We start from the raw sequence: 23,107 nt of genomic DNA, 5'->3' as shown, positions 1-23,107 counted from the left end.
ATTGAACCGAACTACTTCCGTTGAGACCTACATATTGATGTGTGCATCCAGCTAAGCTACCCTGCCTATATGCCGTGCTCACTGTGTTTAACAAATTGAAGTATGAGTTTGCAGAGTGACTGTATTGCACGATATGAGTGAAGTATCAGTTCTAACGATTATTAGTGTAGAACATGATAGCAGCTAAACTTTCCTTGGTTCGAAACTCGCCCGAAAATAAAGTCCACATATTTCGCTTTACGTTCATCAAATTATCACGAAACCTTAAAGCTTAAGACCTTTCAGTTTCTAAGTTATTATAAGGACTCATTAAAGGACAATCGTCGCCTAAATCAGCAAAACTTTTTTAGCGGTGTTTCAGAAGGAGAATTTTTGTTACTGGAATTTCCAAATACATTTGATCAGCTGTTAAGTGGACCTTGACTTAAATCTTATTAAATACCCTTTGTTGGCTCCTGTAAACGTTCCTAGAAAGCACCGTAACTGTTCCCGTTTTGTTCCTATTTTTAGAGATAGTATGAAAACTTTTACTTGGAAAATAATTGAGTGGGTTTGTTGATACCACATTGTTAGCGGTGACTTTCATTGTGACACCTTTTTGGAAACTTGAGGGCAGTTTTTGGGGTTTTAGAAAGATGCTGCAGTTTGCAAATTCTATTTAAATAAAAGTCCATTTTAGTCTAGCTGGCCCGTAAACAAAGTCATCTTAGAATTTGTTTTTACAAATACAAATGATGACTAAATATAACCTCAGGACCACAGCAAAGAGTGGGCTGATGGTTCTTCTCTTAGTCGGCCAATATTAGATAGACTATTAATTATTTAATAAATATTAATTATTGTTGTTTTATTTTATATTTTTCCTGTTACAGGTGAGTACAATAATGGCCAACTTCAATTCAGTCATCAGCTGTAAGTAAATTCATAGAATTATTGCATAAAAACCATTTCTTATTGTAGGCTAGCTAAATAATTTAAATATTTTATGAAATTTTAGACTTCCCTGTTCTGCAAGCTAGGAGGAACTTTATTATATTTATGAACGTCACTCCGCTCATTCCTGTCGGTGGTTTTTCTACTAAATGCACTTCCGGTTTTTCTATTTCATGTCTGTGAATGCATTCCATGCTCGCTTTTTTTTTTATGGAAAGCATTCCACTGCTTGGGAAATAGGAGCAGGGATACCAACTACATCAAGAAACATTTACTTACATTTATCTTTAAAAACGTTACAATTAACTATACACAATATTATGAATATTTAAACAAATCATTGATGTTATTCTCGTACAAACTCATCAAGATTATCATTTTCTGCAATTAGTTTTTGCGCGAATTTACGAATAAGATGTATTCTAGAGCAATAACTTGAACAAAGTTGCTAAAGGGCACAACCTCTGGCCATCTGGTGTGACTGCAGTCTGGTTTTGGCGGTAGTGTAATTTCCTCAGGTAGTTCGTGCTGAAGTGCATCCATTGAGGCGGTCTCATTTAGTGAGCAACTGTGCCCACGGTAATGCCATACATCGTTTATTGCATCAGCACATCAATCCTGTCCTCCGAATGCGTTTAACAAATTGAAATAGGAGTATGCAGAGTTCATTACCTGGAACAGATAGAGTTGATAAATTACTTGAACAGTGCACGGTTTTGGGGGACCACAGTGCCAATCAGGTTCCTGTATGTGTTCTTCCACCAGAGGCAGATACGGCTACTGTCAGTCTCACCTCCTCACCTCTGCATTGCGTACTTTAAATATTTTGAAAAGCATTCAAGTTAAGGAAAGAGGATTCTAGGCGGAGTATGCCCCCTTGGAAAGAGCTTGAAAAGTCCTAGGAAGACGGAAGTATAGTAACAGGTTCAAGATTTGTCCCTGACTCTGAAGAGATGCGATATGAAGAGCGGCAGTTTTCGATGCGTCATCTTGGACGTATTTAGTCTAAATACTCGAAGTCCGTTCGTCAGGAAGGTCTTCTACAGTTATCTAGGGATTGTTTGTAGATATTACAAATAAAGCTTTTAACAAAATATTTTAGTTTCTGTTTTTCAGTCAAAAAACGGCCGAGACTTAATTTGGGGTATTCTTAAACTGCACAGAATTTAAGACTAGGTTCACCTGGCCACTGCGAGACGGTCTGATCTACCACTAATATCTTCTCTGTCGCTTTAGATCGAAGGATGATACGGAAATCAGCAACAAATAGTTTTCTTACTTACGTTTGAGAATGTTTCAAAATTGATTACTACCAGCCCGAGGCAGTTGAAAGTTAAGGGCTGAGTCGCCCTTGTCATCATGATTAGAACAGTGCGAGCCGAATCTTTGGTCAGCATCCTCCAGTTGGTTGAGTACAGGGCAAGCAATAACTGTTCACTCTGCAAGAAATACAGTTTTAATTCAATAATTATTGTTGTACTAAAGAGAATGTATTTGATGATTTCATCCCACGATTCCATTTGTTTTGTATCTAAGGCGCGTCAACGTCTGAAGTTATTGGAGCTTTTTACATGCGTTGACGTCCTTCGGACAGTGTGCTCTCGTTGCAGACAATACTGTGCAGTGAGCTGTAAGATACTGAGGAAGAAAAAATCTAAGGGCTTCGTTAAAATCCAGTATGCGCTAACCACTCAGCTAATACCTTCCCTCCTACACTTTATTATTAATTTTTTTTTTTTTTTTTTGCGCATCAACAGCTGAGGTTATTAGCGCCCGGAGCTTTTTCCAGTGCACTGCCGGCCTCCGGACAGTGTTCTCTCGTTACAGACAACACTGTCCATCACCGGACAGTGAGCTGTAAGAAGCTCCTAGGAAGAGAAAATCTAAGGGTCAGCTGCTGGATTCGAACCCGGGTACACATTATTATTATTATTTTTTTATTATTATTATTATTTTTTTTTTTTTCGCATCAACAGCTGAGGTTATTAGCGCCCGGAGCATTTTCCAGTGCACTGCCGGCCTCCGGACAGTGTTCTCTCTTTACAGACAACACTGTCCATCACCGGACAGTGAGCTGTAAGAAGCTCCTAGGAAGAGAGAATCTAAGGGTCAGCTGCTGGATTCGAACCCGGGACCTCCGCGTGGGAGTCCAGTATGCTAACCTCATAGCAATCCCTTCCCTTTTTTATTATTATTATTATTTTTATTATTATTTTTATTATTATTATTATTTTTATTATTATTATTATTTTTATTATTTTTATTATTATTATTTGATTAGAGAATGGCTGGTAATATTAAATTAGTTTTTGCTATAATCAGTTAAATCCAAATTTACCGCATTGAAAATCTGCTCGGCACACCAACAGTTGAAGAATATATTGGATATTTCAGCGAAACAGAATCCAACGGACATCACTCTGAGAGCAAGCCCTCCTTCTGCCTGAAACAGGAAATACTCAGAAATGGACTGATACAGCGCTATACTTCCTCGATTGGGAAGCAAGATAATATAATAGTCATATGCGCGAGTTAGGACTAGAACTAGAGGAGGAGAGGTGAATATACTCACAAACATTATAAGTGATCCAGATATGGCGATGAATATCGTCCCAGTCATGATGACCACAAATAATAGAATAAAAAAGAAGTTGTAATAGTCATCAAACATCCTGTTTAAATCAAATTAAGATAATAACTCTTAATAAACTTAGGCTATGTAGATTAATTATTGTTCGTAACTCACTGGATAATGCGCTGATGGTGCTGCACGTTCTGTTTCAGACAGTCTGCGTAACATTTAGCTAGATCTTTATCCTCTCTAATCCGTTTTACGTCCATCTGGCGACTTCTTTCGGGTCCATGGCGTTCTTCATGCATAGCTAGTGCCCGCTTTGGCAGTCTGCTCAACGATATGATCAACAATTCCAGTTCCATGGTGATTGTTATGCCTGCAGTCAAGAGTACGAAATCGGCAGCAGCTACTTGGCCAACAATTATACAGGCCAATATCAACTCCATGCCATAGCCGATGGTTGGCATCAACAGAGAATCTGTACTGAATGGCAGCCAGAATGGTACGGGCAAGTTTATTGCTAAGTCAGTGTCTCTGTAGGTCTCAGTTCTGTTGGCGCTGGAAGAGTATTCGTCCAACACTGGGGCTACAAACGCCAGATAAATGGGCACATTGATGAAGTAAAAAGCTAGCAGAACAAATAGAATTTTTTTGTATTTGCTTTTTCGTTTCAACATCTTCTTTCTGTGTTGTTCAGTGTTCTCGTCATAATGCGACAATCCGTTGGCGATGGCACGGTGCATTCTTGCTATCTTTGGCCGGTTGAAGATGCTGGTGATGATTGAAATCACAATCAAGACGGTCAGAATCATGTAATGCATATATTGGAACATTATCATCGGTTTGTGTGCTGTTTGAATGCACGTCACGATGGCGCAACCAATTAAAAATGTTATGAAACTCATCATTAATAATAACTGCAAGAGGCTGAGCATCCTCCATTTCGGTGTGTCCAATCTTAGATACAAACCAGACAGAGCCATAGAATGCCAGTATTCACTGTAAATTGTTTTTGAGACACTTTCGTCGTCTTCCTTGCACAGACGGTCTACGAATGTCCCAGTGCTCATGTCTCGTTCAGGGAGGCCACTTTAATACTGAGATACTGTTGCATGAGATATTCGACTTGTTTTAAGACATATATCATTTATTACATATAAGACACCTAATTTTATGTTCTTGTTGTTCTCCATCTGTGAATTATTGATAGTCAACTGCTGTCACCACGTTACATTATTTATATATTTCTCTCACATGTGAAGTAATAAATTATTTTCTTTTAATATATAGGAGGCACTGCAGAGTCTTGTATTTTTCCTTATAGAAACTAATAAAAATGAAATGAAAAACAATGATTACATCAGAAACAAAAAACTGAGCAGAGGTTCCTTGCTTTCGATTGAACCCCATCTGCAAGTTCAAAAGAGAAAATAGTTTTTAGGTATAAGGAAGAAATATGAAATTGTTAGCAATGCTATAGAATATAGAGTAAATATGTTAAAGAGCCAGTGAGAGAAACGACCCGTAGGGATCAACGCCGGCTAACTAATGGATCAGTGTCCAAATCCACGTGAGAGACGACTTTGTTCAGGTCAAAGCTGTTAGCATCTCTCTCGATATTGAAATTCAATATTCATAGGGCAGGAAATGCATCAGATTTCTCGTATGGTTGTTATTGTTTAGGACATGAAATTTATCCAAATTTCATAAACAATAATCTTGTTTTGTCCAGGTTGGGAAGGGGGGTCAATCTTTAATCTTGATTGTCCATGGACTTTTGGTTAGCAGCTACTTTAACTAGAATATTGCAGGATCTGTAATGCAATCAGTTTATCGCTTGGAATAGATTTTATCACAATATTTCTTCTTCTATGGTCTCTATTAACAGCGAACGTGCTGAATTGATTTCCGCAACAGTTAAAACAAACTACCTGATTGAGAAAGGCTTATGACACAGTAATCTGCACAGCGATCTATCAGATTCATTGTGCCCAACTCTGAATCAGATTAGGTTACTGTACAGTACCGCTGGTGACTTTTCGCAACTCACCCACTCTTATAGAGAAGTTCTAAAGACGACTGTCTACGGATGGTTCCAGATTGAGTGATGAATCGGCATAACACTAGCTGGTTCGTGATTTCACGACGCCCCCAGAAGTTCTGATGTTAGCTTTCCCAAATTTGTCTACATTTGAGGCTGAGAGTTCTAGCGTAGCTCCAGGTTGGTAAGTACTCTATCCGGTAGAATTAATTTGCTCCTAGAAAGTAATTGCAAAGAGAGTACTTAGTCTAGCCAGATCTATGTTAGTGGAAGATATGTGAGCAGAGAAAGAAAATCTGTTGATGTCCTTCTAATATTTATGGCCTTGGTAGCTTGCAGAGTCTCCCCTGCCCTGAGTCACTGACATGCATGCTGAATATAGAAGAGGATATCTCGAGTGGCTCACCTGCAGCATCTCTTTGATCTGCATCACTCTATTGCCTCCAGATACTTCCCTACAAATCGCAGACACTTCACTTTCTTCAACTATTCACCATTTCTTTTATCTTTTTTATTTATTCTTTTTCTTCTTCTTACGCACCTTTCTTACTTCTTACTCCTTCCTACATCCTCTCCTCTCCTCTTCTACATCCAAACAAAACTTGTATGAACACTCCACCGACTTTTATTTTATCACAATTTACGTAATTTGACTATCTTGAAATTTAGCTTTTGTACTTAGAAGGTACATTATTTCAATATTTCCGATTCTTTAATACTAATGATGGGGTTAAAGGAGGGCCACGACCCAGCTTCCTCAGATCCAAACTGCTCTGATATTGAATTCTCGGATAAGAAGTATCAAACTAAGTGGTTAGGCCCAAAATGTACTCATAGTCAGGGTCATCAACATTTTTTTCACGCCAAATTTCCCCAGGGCCCTGCGAGAAGGTCACTTGCTGAGGGATGCTGTAAGATTTCCTTTAAGAATAATCTATGGCCCAGTGTCATCTGTGAAGAAGGGTAAAATGAGGTGCTAAAATTTCGAGTTTGAAAAAATCCACAACCGGATCAACCTCAATGGATTTTTCATAATTTTATTTTTCCTATGATATTTTCAAAAATGGCGCCTACGATAACTTTGTATATCAATACCTTTTATTTGAATAAGTTCTCTAAAACACGGTACTTTTGTGGCGTTTTACTAATATCTTTAAATATTTTTTTTAATTTAGAGTTTGATAATGTGCAACTAAAGCAGTTCTAAAGAAATATGGCCGACCGAAAGGTTCCACTATATTGAATTAATTTTTAATAGTGCAGTGATTTTTTCAGAAAATGAAGCATGCTATTTAGTAGACAGAAGTTTCAAGGAACTTTAATTACTATTATTTCGGTAGAGAGATTGTTGCTGGATATCTCTTCTCCTTGTTTGTAAGTGGCTGACATTACTGCTGCGTTTAAACCATCCATTGTCCGAATGTTATTGTAACTCGAAAGTAAATATTAAAAGAAAGAAATAGTTTGGTTTAGAGTATTTCAAGTTGAAAACAGAAGTTGCTGGCGGCCATATTCTGCTGCACCAATATATAGGATAAGATTCCCCAGGGAATAGAAATGGGGTATTGCAGTAAACCTGTAGATTGTGGCTATAAATCTCTGCGTCGTACACCGGTTTACCTGTGGGAGACCTTCTTCTCTACTCTCAAAAGCCAATTGTGAAGTGCAGGAGAGTGGCGGTGTTGGAAGATCGTGTTCAGTAATGTCTGTGGGTATCACACTGGCTGTGGCCACATCTGAACATTCCAAAAGATATGTAGCCCACCAAAGCTTGTAGGGCCGCTGAAGAAAACCCCAACTCCACAGTTCTCTCAGGTTTCCATCTAACTGCACGAACAAACTGTAAACTACTCCTAGTTACCCCAGTTAGAACGTTTATATAATTAAGGGCAGCATAAATTTTGCACCACTAGAGCGAGCTGCGCTAGTTTAATAGCTAATATGGGGTTGTATTTTGGTTGTGCACTACTAGAGCGTGCTCATCTCACACCCTATTGGGCAGATATTTCCACTTTTATCTTTCTTATTAATTTTTTTTTTTTTTTTGAAGAATATTTTGTGGCATCGCGATTGGCTTAGCTTCTCCATCCCACCGTACAAGGAAACGGTAGAATTTGTCCGGAAGAAGAGAAAACGGTCTCTCAATGTTTGCTTCTCTCTCATTGGTTGCGATGTAAGATCTGAGGCGGGAGAACGACGAGATTTTGATTTTTTATCCAAAAATAAACTTTTGATCTTGAAAATGTAGATTAATTTTTAAACCTGTTATTATGTTGGACTCTATTTAGCTTAATTGCGCCCCCAATGTTGCCTGGTGGAACCACTCACACTCCAGATTATAGAATTATAGGAACAAGGAGAACTTGGAGTTGGCAGTTTGGGACATTCCTCACTGGGACCTACTTATCCCTCTATCCATCAATTACCTTATACGGTCTTATCTCTTGTTCGACTGGATGTATAGATCGTAGGTGGTTTGAAACTTTTCCGTCTTCCATTGCATTGAACTTTGATTGAAGGCAGGCTGACTATCTTCAGTGGATAAAATGGTTACAAGTTGACAAGAAGTAACAATTATGATTAGTTAGAAGTTGGTTCTTTGCCTGTAGCCACTAGATCCTTTGAAATGGGTGCTTTTCCAAATCGAAAACTTTGGAAGAAATGAAATTCAATCTAAAAGTGCACTTCGATCTAAAAGAATGATTTATTCTTTTTCAACATAGCGGGAAGTTTGAAAATAAACTAAACTTGTAGTCATAAATTACAAAACAAGTAAACTACTACAATTACAATATGGAGTAAAGTTAGCAGATTCCCAAAATATGATTGTTGTAAAACATATGTATTTAACTTATCTTTTTCCTTATCTTATCCAGGAACTTATCACTTCCTTGAAGAATCTATTCTTGACTGGCGATGGTCTTGTAGGATATAGAACTCAAAATGTCTCCGGTAGGGCGAACCGTAGAGGAAAAAGAGCTTAAAGGAGTTTTGTATTTGAACAAGCAGCTCTTGAACAACTTAGTCTCGGCCAGCAATCTCTTTTTTCGAAATACCACAGGTTCTAATTGACAATGTTTGTAAAACATTGAGGTAAGTCAAGTCAGCGATCGTGGCCGATGTTTACATTACATGCTGTATGACTGAATGTACCTTGGTATCTAACCAGCTAGTCCAACTGAAACCTGTGGATTCTTTTTAATTTGTACATTTCTTTTGGCTTTCTACATGTCAACTGCCTTCCTGTTTGCTTCATACTGGGCAAATGATCAAGTTGGGGGGAAAGTATTTTTTTAATTGTATTAAATAAATTGTCTACTGTTTAAAGATGTGATTTTACATTAATCTCTCGGCTTCTGCCACATTCTGTTTTTGGTGGAACAGATATTATTACAAAAATATCAGTTGGCGGTTGTTAGTAGAGATGCTTCTTGGCCCTTGACTTCTAATCTGTTCTTATTAGACCTTTCTTGCTGCTGTTATCAGTTTTGCTCAGTGTTAGAGTGAATAGTTAAGTACATATTCATATAAGTACGGGGGGAGGAGAGAGGAGGAAACAATAGGCCACTGGTTACCGCAGGCAGCTTAGTACCAGTCCTGGGTTTTTAGAGCCTGGCTAGGACACTAGTTTAGTCCGGCTAGGCTATTCTCTGAATGTTGCTCAGTTTGCAAAATACAATCTCCCTTTGTCAACATACAAACCTCCGAGCTTTATACATCGTTTTGTGGCGGGCAGTCTTTGTAAGGCTTTACCTTCATTACGTTAATTAAATTTTCGGTCTTCATTCTCTTTACAAACGAACTTAGGGATAGAAACGCCATTTAATTTACAAATGTAGTGAGTTGCGTTTTTACTCAAAAAGTCCAGGTTATGGCCAACAAGAAGCTTTTCTTCATTCGAATTTTAGTTATTTATGATGTCGATTTGTTAACTTTTATCTGAACCATTCTTGGAAAATTGGTTTTCACGTAACGGTGGGGAGCCAAAGGATCAGGCTTTATTTTGAAGTGTCACTTGGGTTTGAAGAACAATATTATGTTGGTAAAAACTAAATACATTCCTGAAATTCTGCCCTGAAAGAAAGGATCTCTTAGATTCTCCAAATTATTTCTGGGCTCTAGAAGAAAGTTTCAAATTGCTCGAGATCATAAGATGCGGTATGAGGTTATTGCGCCAAGTTGATGTTTTTGCCTAAATTCCAGAAGGCTGCAATTATATTTAGTAGCGGTTGACTGGATAAATATTGATTCTCACAGACAACATGCGATCCTCCTAAACCAATCCACTCCGCCCACTACATCAACATTTTGACAGCTTCCCCTATAACCACCACTCGATATTTATGAATTATAATTGCTTTATGAATAACTAAATTTATTCATGGCTATATACAAGTATATACATAATATTTTTTTTTGAACTTTGCCCTTCTCCAATCAAAAAGAAAATTTGGTTTTTCCCTTCTGAAATGTATGAAACCAATCAAATTGAGATATGATTAAAAATGACAGCTGTACAGGGGGTGATCAAAAACTGCACGCAAAACATTTACGTTCAACAAGACCCAAATTGACAATTTTTTTTTCTATAAAAGATCAAATTTTCTTTAAAATATAGGGCAAATTTTCCTTTATAACTGTAATTTCTTTGCAACAATCCAGATCTAATAGATTTCGAGGAAACAATTGCCGAAAGTGAGCAAAAACGGCATTTTCAGATAATGTTCTTGTTCTACTTGTTAACTGTTTTGTAAACAACGTAGCGCCTAAACGCGCGAACCGATTTCCATGTATTAGGTGTCATTCGATTCGGAATTTCATGTAGATGAGCCTTATAGAGGGGTCTCGACGCGGTGCATCAATAGGCGAGGAGTTTACCTGCACGCAAGTAGAGACCTATCTAAAACTATAATTAATAATATTTGTATAACGCTTAGTCCGATTAAAAAAAAAAAAAAATTGGTTGGTAGAATTTGGTAAAGATCCCTAAAGTGCCATCATGCTCTTGCACCTTCTAGAGGGAAGTTAAATTATCGAGGCCTAAAAATGAATTAACATTAGAATCGACACTCCACGTGGATATAAATTTTAAGGATCTCAACGTCAACAACATTAGAAACGAAGGTTGCGGTTAAATTTTAAAGCTTACAAAATTTATCAAATTTCAAACGTGAATATCTCTTTTCGTATTGTCCATATTTTAATGGTTTCTTTACCAGATTGTAGAGAAACGTTAGCTCTATAACTGACATAATCTGCAATGTTTTAGTGACAATAGTTATTGAGATATTGAAAGTCAAATTTTAGAGGTTTTCAAGTACTTTCTCTTAAATACTCTTCTTTGATAATTTTTTTGAGTAGAACTCGTCCCTGTGGTAGTGAGTGGCACGTAGCTGATTTGAGTATATCGATTTCAACCTTTAGAAATATACCTGTGGGAGGGGCTGAGAATCACCTGCCTTAATGTTACTTATTTTGGTTTTTGATGGACTATTGGACTGTGCCTAGAAGAGGCTGCCCCTTTGAATGTCAGTGTCTGGGATTGACCCACCAAACAGCCTGGTGCATTCTCACTATGTGCAGTTATTAAAGTCAATTTTCTTCAGATCTTTTGCTCCTTTGTGGAAATTCAGATGTTAGTTGAGTGAAGGAATTAGAGGCTGCAAATCGCCGACTTAATTTTCAGATCTCAGATCGCTCTGAACAATAGGATATTTGGCTAGCGGAATATGTCTAGAAATCATAGAACTAAATTCAGTATAATGCAGCGCAATATTGAAAGAGCAGCCTATAATGGGTATTAATAGAGTTCTTGGTGACAATAATAGCAATGGATAGCTGATTGGACCGGCTTGAGAGGCAAGATGTTTGGAATTCAGGTGGCCGCGGTAAAGGGCTGAATTTATGCCCGTTACAATTCCGACCAGGATTATATTAACTATAGAAAATTGAATCTCTAATTGAAATCGGGCGGTGAGGACTTTGGATGCGTGGCTTCCTCAGTTCCGCCCACCTCGCTAGTTCCTTACTGAATGTCACTCCTGATCTATTTCATTCAAAATCTAAATAAAAGTTAATTATTCGTGACCAGCTATGGCTGAGCATTCTATCAGCTGGCAGTCTGTAAATGTGTGGGTGGCTTTATAAGTGCTTTGAACAACACAAAAAGGTGATGTAGTTGTTGCCCTTGGAACCTGCAATGCTCGCTCTGAATCAGTACGTCGGGTCCGTATTGTACAACACTGGCTATTCGCTGCCAGGGCCTCGTAATTTTCTCAGCCGACATTGCGCGACTCGACACTACATTAGTAGTGTATTCCTTTCTGGAATACAAACTTTAAAGTGGATAACGAAGCTGCACTTGGGAGCAACTCTAAAGACCAAAAGAGGACCCGGGCTCCTTGCCCCGGTTCTGGCTGCACTTAGAGCAATTTCAAGTTCAGAAGAATCTTCAAGGCCGTGGTCATGCTAAGACTAGCAAGTTCTCATTAGGTTCCAGGAGCCTCTAACTCCAGATCTCTACAATCTAATTAATCTCTTGTGAAATATATAAGGAGATTTTTACCAGCCTAGGAGTGAATCCTTTGTTATTACTCGATTCTTTTATTATATTAATACTTGAAGAACATTAGCGTGGTTCAGAGCTGTGGTGACGATGGGCGCTTCAGGGAGGCGGTAGAGGCAGCAAGTTGGTAATTGGGTGGGCTGTGGTTTGTTGGTTTTATCCCGGTTTCAAACAAAGGGACACATTGAGCGCGCTCTGTACTCTGGCTCCAATGTGTTTACACATTCATTAAACAGTATCCTAGAGGTGGGCGCCCAAATGCAATTTTATTACATACAGAGATTCAAATTGGTGTTACATGTTGCATAACTAGTAAATATCTGGAACGTCCACTTTTACAGGAAGCGCCTCGCACTCTCTCACACACTCTGTTAGACAAAGTTTGATCCCTAATTCCATTAATTAGGGTATTTCATGTACAATTAGTCACAATATTTTGACATCTAGTTCCTGTTCTACACACCTTAAACACCTGGCGTCTGGAGATTGATTGAACTCTTCCTGCTGCGCCTTCAGCTCCACAGACTCGAAATATCTAAATCTGTAAGTATGGCCTGCAAGATTGCTGCAAGAATCTATTGAACGGCTAAGAAATGTGCTCTAGATATTCTAAGTATACTGATCAGATGTGCTCACTCTCACGATTTTCTCTTCCTGTAATTAGGATCCTTGACAACTACATGGACAGTGTTGTTCAATAGCCTTACTGCAATGAAATGGTTCTACTGTAGGAAGCGGAATATTGCCTGGATGAAAGTATCCATCCACTGACCCACATAAATGAATTCACTTAGATAAGCCCAGTTAAAAGCGCACTTCCGGAGGACTCCCAATCTGAAGTCAGATTAGACATATCAAATTCTAAAATCTTGCCAAAGATTCAGGTGATAGAACTTAAACGGCGTGAGCGAATTTTTCTCTCTTACGTTTAAAATAGAAACTTCACGGAAGTAGGTTACAAATAAAGGAAACGAGTTGTGTAAAACAGAGCGGTATCCGTTGAAAAGCTCTAATAATGTAGTGAGGTGATGGGCGAGAACTAAATAAAAGCCAACATTCCTGGTTGGAAGGAAATTAGCTGTCCGGAAGTGGCACTTGAATAGCGGATACGAGTATTTTCAGTTTTAGCGATTTTTCTGAAAATTGTTTCGTTGAAGTGTACATGGAATTAAATTGAAATGTATCATATCAATATATCAATAAAATTGAAGTTGAACTTTTGTTTGATTACGTAATCAAAGTTGAGAGAGAATTTAAACGCTGGACCTGCGGCAGAAAGATCGTGCGAGTGTGCTGATATCAGATATCCTAACTAAATTTATTATCCTCAACTTGGGGGCCTCACTTTTTCCTGTGGAGTGTTTCATATGGCTCCGAAGCTATCGTTCCAAAGAGATTAAGAGGCGGTTCGAACGCTCCCCTACATTTATTTGCTTCAAGATGGATAATGCTTCATCTTTCTTCAAAGTAGATTTAAATAGATTTATAGAATTAAATACTTATTAGCTCCCTTCTCAAAATATAGGGCAAGGTCCGTCTTGAAAAGTGAGTTAAAATTTCATTACTGTAAGCAATCGACTGAAAGTAAATGGGTTAATTAATGTGCATCGCTTGTGGGTTTGCTGAAAGAGGCTGTGCATGCTGCAGAGCGGAAGATGAGGTCAGCAAGAAGATGATTGACTACATGTGTGACGTACGATTGGCCAGAGTGGAGGAGGTGCCGCCGCCGGGGGCCGCGGGGTCCCCGTATTGGAATGTATAATTCAGTGTTTGGCGGACGGTATCCGTTGGTAACAAACTGTCCAGTAGCCTGCTCCAATATCGACAGAGCCGCTCATATTGTCTTCTGATGTCACACCACCCCGTCATCCACTCTGCTTTATCAACAAATTGCTCTATATTATGTTTCATCCTATTCCACCCTTATTCTAGAGTTATGTAGTTATCAGTGCGCTAACAGCTGGTGTTATCAGTTTACATCTGTTCGGTGCTTTGTGCATCTTCTCTGTGAGCTTCATCCACAGTCTGCGTTCTTTTCGCCATCAGTGCTCCACTCTCAGTCTGTAATCTCCTCGCTGGCCATTATTTCAACTCAGTATTCGTTTAAGTGAGTACTCAGATCTTTGGTAACTTCTCTTTTACTACAATTCTCACAGTTTTCTATTTATTAAGTTTTGTTTAATTGTAGTTCTATTAGTGTTTGTAATCTCTAGTAACCCAACACACTAGAAATGGTGTTTTACAGACTAACTACTGCATAACCATCAATGAAATTCCTAGAAAATTGGAATTTGTACTGAAAAATAATTTACTTTAATTAGATAACTGTTTCCTTTAATGAACCGCTATCGGAAAAATCAAAACTGGAAAAAATGAAAACTGCTGTTTCCAATCAGCCAGTTTGGAATTTTGGTTTTATAATAAATCCTTTTGCGTCAAAAATACAACATGGTACTCTTACCACGCCCAAAAATTGATTGCCTAAACTTGTTGCTGCATATCCTGCATAAAAACATCTAGGTCGGTTTGAGGAAATTTTTCTATTCAGAAATATTAAAGTAGAATTTATTTTAAACATTGACAAAATGTTCTAACAGATAGAAAGAAGGATAAGAAGAAAGCTTGAAAGAGCGGTTTGCTGAAGAAGTTAGAGAATTCGTGTCGTATCTCATATATAGAGGCCAGAATTCAAGTTTTGGAAAGAACCGCTAACTGAAGAGACTGGAGAAATGCGATGGATGAATGTTAAGATCTGGGATAGAATGCTCAAGTTAGGGACTTTCAACCGTACTAAAGAAAGGATTACGAGTATGAATTGTACCAACTTGGCGATGATGTGATTTCAATATGATCTTGTCTTACACATTCTTGTCTTAAAATTAGGCTCGAAATATTTCGATAAATTGTAGCTTTCTAGAGAGAAATCAATTAAACGGTTTGACTGTTTATTCCGTTTTTTGATTTTCAAAATATGAAAATATTGCCTAAATTATCTGTTTTGTATGTAATAATTTTTTTTTTAGACCTCAAAATTATTTTATTTAATTTAATTGTTTCTTGGCGTCATTGTGTTTAGATGTGGAGGTTTTCTGTCTGTTATTGTGCCCTTAGTTTCTTCGAAATGATGGGGAATCTGCGGATGGAAGAGAAAGTTGGTTTCGCGGAAGACTTAGCGAGCAAAGGGGTTTTTATTGATAGTCTAACAAGTGCCAAGTGCTTCTGTTAAATAGACATGGGAGATCTATTCTGCATGGATTAGCAATAAAAATTAACTACAGGGAAGAAAGCGGAAAGCGTGCAAAGGAGGGTAAACAAGAGAGAGAGAGAGCACTTGTTGGCCGGGCCTTGGGGACGGCGCTGGGGGCGGTGAGTTCAACACCCCACCTCTGTAGTTGGGCTACATGGAGTTTGCTGCTGTGTGTGGTGATTCTTGGGGAAGGTAGTTAACAGCGGAGAAGGTTGCACAGCTCCCTGGGGACTAGCCGCCGCTAAGACAACTAAAGAACAATTACACTGGTCGAGCTAACCAACCTGCTGGCCCAAGACTGGCGCTTCTAGATCAGGGAGCCCCGAGGGCCTTATCAGCAAGACAACCCCCCGCTCACCGCCTCTCCGCGCCGCCTCCTTCCTACTACCACTACTTAATTCCTGCCGCCCTCACTTGCCGCCACAACAAACTGTCCCCACCAGGCCGTTATTTCATTTAAACTCACTTTACAATATTAATTGTTCTCTACTTCTATCTCTACCTTCTATGTTCATACGTAAACATAATTCGCTTTCCTTAATATTGTTTCTGTTAAGTCACGTAATATGCGATCTCTTATTTTTCAGCTAATCTCCACCCACACTCTCGCACATTTTTATTCCTTCTTTTAGCCACGGATGATCGATCAAAATTAATTACCGCCAAAATGTCACGATGGCAACCTCTCCGTCATAAAGTTATCGAGCTGTATGTTATAGCATTTGTGTTTTTAATGTGTAACAGGAAATCCTGTGAACTACTACTTATTATTGTATACATATACGTATATATAAAGTGCCAAATTATTGGGTAAAACTTTATTTCAATTAGAACCATATTGAGGAAAATTTTATTGTGGCAACCCTGGTGGTACATGTGCAAAATATGAATTTGAAGTTTCTGCTATTTTTCGTTTTTGAGTTTCGAAGACATCAAACACCCTCTTTTAAGAAACGGATATACGACCTCAAAACGGATATGCCAAATGATTACTCTGCACGAATGCATTACTCTTTTTCCTAATACCCAGAGTCACTTGATCTAGCTGTGGCTTGGGCGAGGCGGTCACCTTCAACGTCCTGTTAGAAAGTTGAGTCTAGTATAAATGTTGGTAGGTTAGGGGAAGTTTCGTATGGCGACTTCCGCAGTTGGAAGTTGCTCTGGTGTGTGCATGAGTTTTGTAACTCGGTTCGGGTATTGGATTGCCGCCAAAATATACTTGGCTTGATCCAGCCATTCCCCAGTATTCAGAAAATACAGTTGAATTAATAAGGAACGCTTAAACGCAACCTTAATTTTATCCCTGGATATTTATCATAAAAATCTCTCATTTTGAAAACACTTTCTAAAACTTTTTTTTTGTTCATCTGTATTAAAGGATAGTATGGGTGTTTTGTTTTGTAAATAGTTTTAATATTTATACGTTTGTTCTGACGTGGCACAACGTAACCTGTGGCGAAACAAACATGGCAAATTTGACTAAATAGAAGTTAACTTCCTTTTTGCCTTTTATCCATGGAACCATTTTAATTTACTTTGTCCCTCAACTTAGATCTGTAAAGAGCGTGAGTGCAAAGCCTCTGCCACCTAAAAGATCAATGAGGATCCTTTACGTTTAAAGAAGAAGCAATCTGTACACTTCCTAACTATGCGATTGTGGTGAACTACAGAATTCCTGATGGCAGCTGAGTCCCTGAAGTTTCACTCCTCCATAGATCCTGTGGGTGAGTGATGGTGTCATGCTGATAGGTAACCTTGAACAAGAGGCTAGTCCTACATCTCTAAACTCATTATTGATACTTGGTCTCAGTTTTTAAAAACTAACTATTATTTCGACTATGAGCTTTGTTTATAAAATGTTCACTAATGTTTCTAAAAGGAAGGAAGTGATGTGTAGATTGTAAAATATTATGTAATTTCTAAGTTTACTTTTAAATACTGTTGCGCCGTCATTATATTAGTTTGGTAGAATTGCTTCAAAAGATTAACTGGTTTTGGAAGTGAATGCATCAGTTTTTCATTTTAAAACTCCTGGAGGAGAACACTTGAAAATGTAATAGGAGGGTTGAGAAGCTGGAGGAAGATCGCCGAACGTTGATCATCAAGTGACCCGATTATTAGAAACATTTCCAGAAAAGTTATAAAATTTAACATTAAGCGACTATAAGAGCGTATAATAAAATGATGTTTACTACATCAAGTCTGCTGGGGTCTGAGTCTGCTCGCCAGGATCAAGCGAACACCTGTTCTTATCAGCGTAGTTGGCCAGAGATAAGACCATGTTGTGCCCCCCACTCCACTTATATACATTTTACGTTGAAAAGCCTCTCGCACACCTTAAACGTTATCAGTTTCAATTTTATGTTCTGTAAGTTACTTCATCTCAAAACGGTTCATCAACTTGGTAAGTACTTAACTTCACAACTAGAGTGTTTGATGGCCAGTTTGTTCTTAGATATACATTAAGTTGTCTATTTTCCATTGATATCTCCTCTCAAGATCTACAACTTACAATAAGCTGATGGACAGGGTCTGCATCGACTTTGTTACCCATTTTTACAGTTTTTATCTCCTCGTGAGACGTGCTGCAATCGTGCCCATTTTTTATTTTGAGTTTCTCTGGGAATATCCGCTTTAAATTCTTCTGGATATGAAAAAGTGTTCGTGTTTTTTTTTTACGAATAGGTCCGCAGAAAGTTCGAATACGGATATTTAACTTCTGATTCCGGATTCAGACAAACGCATGTCAGCTTTTATTTGAAGGGTTTCCCAGAAAAATGGTACTCGGGAGGGGCCACTTCAAAATAATTGGCGATTCTACCAGCTGAGAATCTTACAATTTAGCGATCCATCACCGGCTCACAACTTAAGATTTGGTTCCAAATCTATTTTTTACGTCACAGCTTCCTTTAGAATCATCATGGAATATTTTATTACTCAGACAAAGTTTCGAACCATGTGGTAAATCTGGAGTAGATCCTGACCTCCTACAAATTGAAACCTTGAGAAGATTTCCTTTAAAGGCAGTCACCTGGGAAAATAAAAGCTGCATCTGCTCCGTTTGTAAATACTGTTTATTTAAAGGGGATCTTTGGAAGAGTTTCCCAAAAAGAAAATTCCATCTGTAGCTGAATTCAGTGGAACTTCAAATCGTAAATTTAGCGTGATTGCGCAATGCTTTCTGTTCATCAAAAATCAGCTAAACTTCAAAAAAGAAATAAGTTTCAAGACATGATTAAAAAAATAATTGACTAATACCCTTGGACACAAGTGTAGATATTACAACACCAGTTGGAGATAAAAATACCTGTTATCGATAACTTGTTTGTTTGTATTAGGTTGAAATATTTGTACATAATCATTTTTGGATATCTTTATATAAATTTATCTTTGTAAAGTAAATAATAAGGTGTTCAAATTTTGGAATAGAACTGGAATTTTTTACGCTGGAGAAATATTTGGTAGCTCTTTCTCACACTCTCTAGAATACCAGAAGTGTTTGCACAGAGATATGAAGCATCAAGATTTCTAGCGAAGAAACAGACCGGTTGGAACTGAAATTCCTCAGTGACAATCATAACAGTGGATGGTGGAGGAGGAAAAATGAAGAATAAAATGTCCGAACAGGAGATCCAACACCTGAAAGTGGAAGGACAATGTCTGCGAGATGTCGCAATGCCTTTAGATCAAGTGCTTTCAGTGAAGTTTTCATAATGTAAATTTGCTTGCCAGTCATTGGTCCACCACAGTGCTGGTATTCAGGAGCTCTATAAATCTCTCTAATCTGAAGATGTACCAGCATCTATTCATGGAACATGACATGCCACGAACTCTCTCATGCACAGGAGGACGGCATTCAGCTAGTTTTACCCAATCCTACAGCTTTACAAGAACAAACTGTCCGCCTTTTCCTTTAACCATTCCATAATTTTACCAAGAATTTTTATGGTGGTCTGTGGTTTTGCCACCTTTAACCAACCTACCAGACGGTCAGCTTCTTCGTTTTTATCCAAAAATGGCCGCAGAAACTCGACAGATGAACCTATCGGTTAATTAAATAAAGGCTGTGAAATCCTAAAATGCAAAACTTTTTGTGAGTCTCGGTCAGCCATTGCTGTTAAGGCGACAACCATAACCTGTAATCATAACCTCTCTCACGTCTGCCAAGGGCCGAGGCTGCAGGCGCGATCTCCCTTCGAAATTCGATACTAATCTGCCATCTAGCGCTGAAATGTGAATATTGGCCGTGGAAACTTCCGCTCCGGCATTTCCGCTTGCATGCCCTAGGTAATACTTCTTGTAAATTGTCTTCTTGTTGTACGAGACAACAATTCCTCCTAAATATTAATTTACCTGATAGATAGTGTAGTGAAACTAAGTAAATACGGCAAACAGCACGTATGCTATGCCAGCTACAGAACTTAAAGTTCACCGCTTTGGGAAGAAGTATTTTAAGTTGCCAGAAAAGTATGACACGAAAAACACAGCTTGGATCCCAGCTAATTGGTGAATTACCAAAAGTAAACCCCTTTTACGCCTAAACGGAGCCGACATTGCTTTGTCAGCGATATATGCGAATAGTGTAGTCAACTAGAAGTTTCTGAAATGTGTGCTGTTTCTGTGAGTTCAAAAAGACAGCTACCAGCGATGAAACGAAGCAGTATCTTGCTGCTACGCTACCAAAAAAACTAACAATTTTAAAATTCTGGTTAAGAACAATTGAAGTAGTGTTTCATTTAAAAATCATCATGAAGTTTAAATTTAATGTGATAGCTAAGGGAGGATCCTTCAATAAGTACTCCAAGAAAACCGGACAAATTGAAGGAAAAGGGTAACATTTGAAGTAAGAAAAAGTAGTATGGGTGACGGGCATTAGGAAAAACATCTACCGCGCATGGCAGCAGCTTGTTTACACAAGGCTTTATTTCGTGGTGCTCCTGTAAGCAGAGCTCCTACCTGTTTGTGTCACTTACCTACACCTGGCGTACTTCACTTGGTCCTGATTTATACCCGCAGAAAGCGACTCTCCTTGAACAGATCAAATCTCCAACCAATAGATGTTCTCTTCCTCTCCACAGATCGCTTTATTTGACTTCCTGGATACTCACAAAGTATACACAATGGTGGTAGGCCTATCAGAAGAACACACTGGGTCATATCGGTTGGATACCCTGTCTATGCAGTTCTAGACACAAATAACTTCCTTTCGAAATTTAATTTGCCCAAATCTAGGCCAAGTCTGAGAGGACCTGGTGTTTATCCTACAACATTACGGATCTCACTCCTTAAGAGGATATTTCCTTTTTTCGATTTTTGATTTTCCACAGGGAATATCCCTGTTGAGTACTTCATTTTTACCTGTGGGCAATTCCTTTTATGTATTTTAGAATTTTGGCTTTGCTTCGTTCGATTGCTTGCTGAGCTTGTCCATTGTATTTAACTCTTGCGAGACACCACCTAAGCTGCGCAGGTTTGTGCATATATGAGTACATCGTCTCATGTAAGTTAGCTAAGGGCTAACTTAAAGTTTTACTACTTGAGAAGGTTAGTTTTTTAACTAATTTTCTAAGTTTTTGCTGCCTTTTCCATAGCCAAATCAGATAGAAGAGAATAATTGGTCTCCACGTCTGAGGTTGTTGGAGACTGATAAACGATCTCCCTTGATTCTGGTCCTTTAAACCGGATCAATTTTTTCAGGAAACCTAACTCATTTTCCTAGCGGCCCAGTTATTTCCTATCTTGTCTGTCATGCCCCTGTTTAGATCTATAAACAGATGGTAAAGAGGGAAATCAAATTTACAATATTTCTTTACACAGTAACTTCTTCGATGTTGTTATTTTCTTTGTGTCCTCATGTTGTTTCGTTCTCTTTTCCAAACACTGCGAAGACTGCAGCTTGCGACTGGCAGTCTTGTTTTTTATGGAACTAAAATAGCAACACAGCGAGTGACTTAGTTTCGAATGTTTGCGTGTGTGTGGCTGTTGAAGGATGACTTCCGTTTGCGGTAGTTGAGTGACTGAGCTCAGTCAGGCTTGCAAGACGCCATATTTCATCGATGTACGTTAACGGGGTTAGGATGTGGCTCTCTGGTTGTGCATTCCTTCCCTCGGGATGGCATCAATGTCACTCTTCATCACAATATTATATAGAATATTTGGAGAGGTTGATGTGATGCCCAATAGGCCGAGATTGGTACCATCTTGAGAAGGTTCCCTCTCACCAGGAGAAGCGATAGTAGAAACAGTACCTCGAGCCAAAAAGAAACTGCGTAAGTGGATATGAAGCTTCTTTTTTTTTATGTGAGTATTGGGAAATGGGTGTAGTAGCGCTGGGATGGGCGAATTATGGAGTTGGGATGGCTCCTGTGGGTGCCAAGGCACAGGCAGCTTCCCCATACCCGGCTTGTCACACCCTGGGACGCCCAACTTGCTATAATTTATCATCATCCGGCTGATGGGAGGAAGGAATAATATGACATTCATATTACTATATACCTTTGAGTGAGCCAGTCTGACGCAAACAACGGAAGTAGAGGTGGGGCGAGTGAGATAACAGCGAGAAGGAGAGAAGAACTCTCCAAACATTGGCTGATACAGCTTATCTCCTATCGCAAACAATAGATAAAACAAATTAAAAAACCTAATAGATATATTATTGATTCATATAGAAGGATTAAATATTATAAAGTATAAAAATATGCACTACATACGAGGTAATAGTTTGGCAAAGGGCGACGAACACAATTTCCTTTAAAGCGAAAACCCTACTGGTAAGACGTTTTGGATACCTCTTTTGCCCTTCTTCAGAGACTGTAAAGGATAATAATAAAATTCGAAGCCGGAATGGCGTGGGAATGCAATACGCTAACCATGTAGCCAATCCCTTTCCTAGTTGTTTGTTCTTATTACAAACACATAGAACTAACAGAAACCTATACAGCTGTAATATTTTTCAATAAAATTTGATTCAGGGCATTTCGGGGTAGTATTTTGGATGGATTTCCTCCTAGAACGCCATTTTGTTGTACGTTCCTCCATTTTTATAATGTTGAAGGGGACTAAACGAGTCGCTGAAACTAATTGAAGCAGCACTTACTATTATTAAACATCGCCATTTTTGCCTTTTAGCAATTTTAAAATTAAATTGTTTCATTTTTCAAAGAAAACTTTGTAATATTTCTCATTGACAATTTTTTTCTGTCACCCAGAAGTGACAATCATGTCGCACGGAATTTCGCAACTTTTTATTGCTAAAAATTAAATTAAATTGGTTGCGAAATTAAAACCATTCTCTGGATTTTTTTTGCGTATTTCTGAAGACGCTCTCAGTGCACTGGATTTTAGGGAAGTTTGACTATTACAAAATTAATAAGTAGCCGAGGCCACAGCCTAAACCAATAAAATAACCATGCTACAATACTGGTATGAAGGGGATGGGTTGAAGAAAGATGTTGTCGAGCCAGCGGCATTTCGACTTCTGCAGCAATAAAGCTAAAGTTAAGGCCAGTGTGATGGCTAGATACATTGAAGTGGGCCGAGTTAATTTTTCTTTTAAATACTTTGGAAGTCATTATACTTGATTCGCAAATATGTGTCTAGAGGGTTGTTTTAGAACAATCCGAAACTAGTGTTTGGAATCCGCGGAAGACGTTCGCCGAGTTAAAGTCCACGGTACACCTGGGTAACTTGTTTAGTAAGATTAGCGGGAGATCGTTGCAGGAGAAGGGAATATTTTTGCTTTTGGCA

General features: G+C 38.5%; 2 protein-coding genes across 21 annotated transcripts in view; one reads left to right on the top strand and one right to left on the bottom strand.

Moving 5' to 3' along the window:
* The window catches only part of LOC141457520 (CUGBP Elav-like family member 1-A), a 585,923-nt gene that overhangs the window by 205,552 nt on the left and 357,264 nt on the right, over positions 1-23,107 (top strand). Inside the window, exon 1 of one of the 19 annotated variants that reach the window (XM_074134649.1) lies at positions 17,707-17,765. The exons of the other annotated variants lie outside the window; for them this stretch is intronic. The gene's annotated coding sequence lies outside the window, so the exon portion shown is untranslated. Of the gene's footprint in view, positions 1-17,706; positions 17,766-23,107 lie in introns of those variants that run through there. 19 annotated transcript variants of the gene reach the window in all.
* Positions 1,438-4,932, bottom strand: LOC141457522 (uncharacterized). Of its 2 annotated transcripts, XM_074134654.1 has the most exons (5): positions 3,680-4,931; positions 3,506-3,605; positions 3,272-3,376; positions 2,217-2,372; positions 1,438-1,605 (listed from the first exon to the last, which is right to left on the bottom strand). In XM_074134654.1, the coding sequence occupies exons 1-5, from the start codon at positions 4,576-4,578 to the stop codon at positions 1,546-1,548; spliced, it is 1,320 nt and encodes a 439-aa protein (XP_073990755.1). In that variant the 5' UTR covers positions 4,579-4,931; the 3' UTR covers positions 1,438-1,545. The 2 variants fall into 2 exon arrangements, with proteins under 2 accessions (XP_073990755.1, XP_073990753.1); XM_074134652.1 differs by having other exon boundaries at positions 3,272-3,605; positions 3,680-4,932.

Source organism: Rhodnius prolixus, unplaced genomic scaffold, assembly GCF_049639745.1.
Source record: "Rhodnius prolixus isolate KJV_2025 unplaced genomic scaffold, Rpr scaffold_22, whole genome shotgun sequence".
NCBI lineage: Eukaryota > Metazoa > Arthropoda > Insecta > Hemiptera > Reduviidae > Rhodnius > Rhodnius prolixus.
This window is presented reverse-complemented; position numbering and strand designations above follow the sequence as displayed.

Bases quoted from the DNA above. Each gene is read 5' to 3' on its own strand.
- LOC141457522 (XM_074134652.1), bottom strand. From the start codon at position 4,578: ATGAGCACTGGGACATTCGTAGACCGTCTGTGCAAGGAAGACGACGAA. The intron at 3,606-3,679 runs GTGAGTTACGAA...TGATTTAAACAG, and splicing joins CACCATCAGCGCATTATCCA to GATGTTTGATGACTATTACA. The intron at 2,373-3,271 runs GTAAATTTGGAT...TATTTCTTGCAG, and splicing joins CCGAGCAGATTTTCAATGCG to AGTGAACAGTTATTGCTTGC.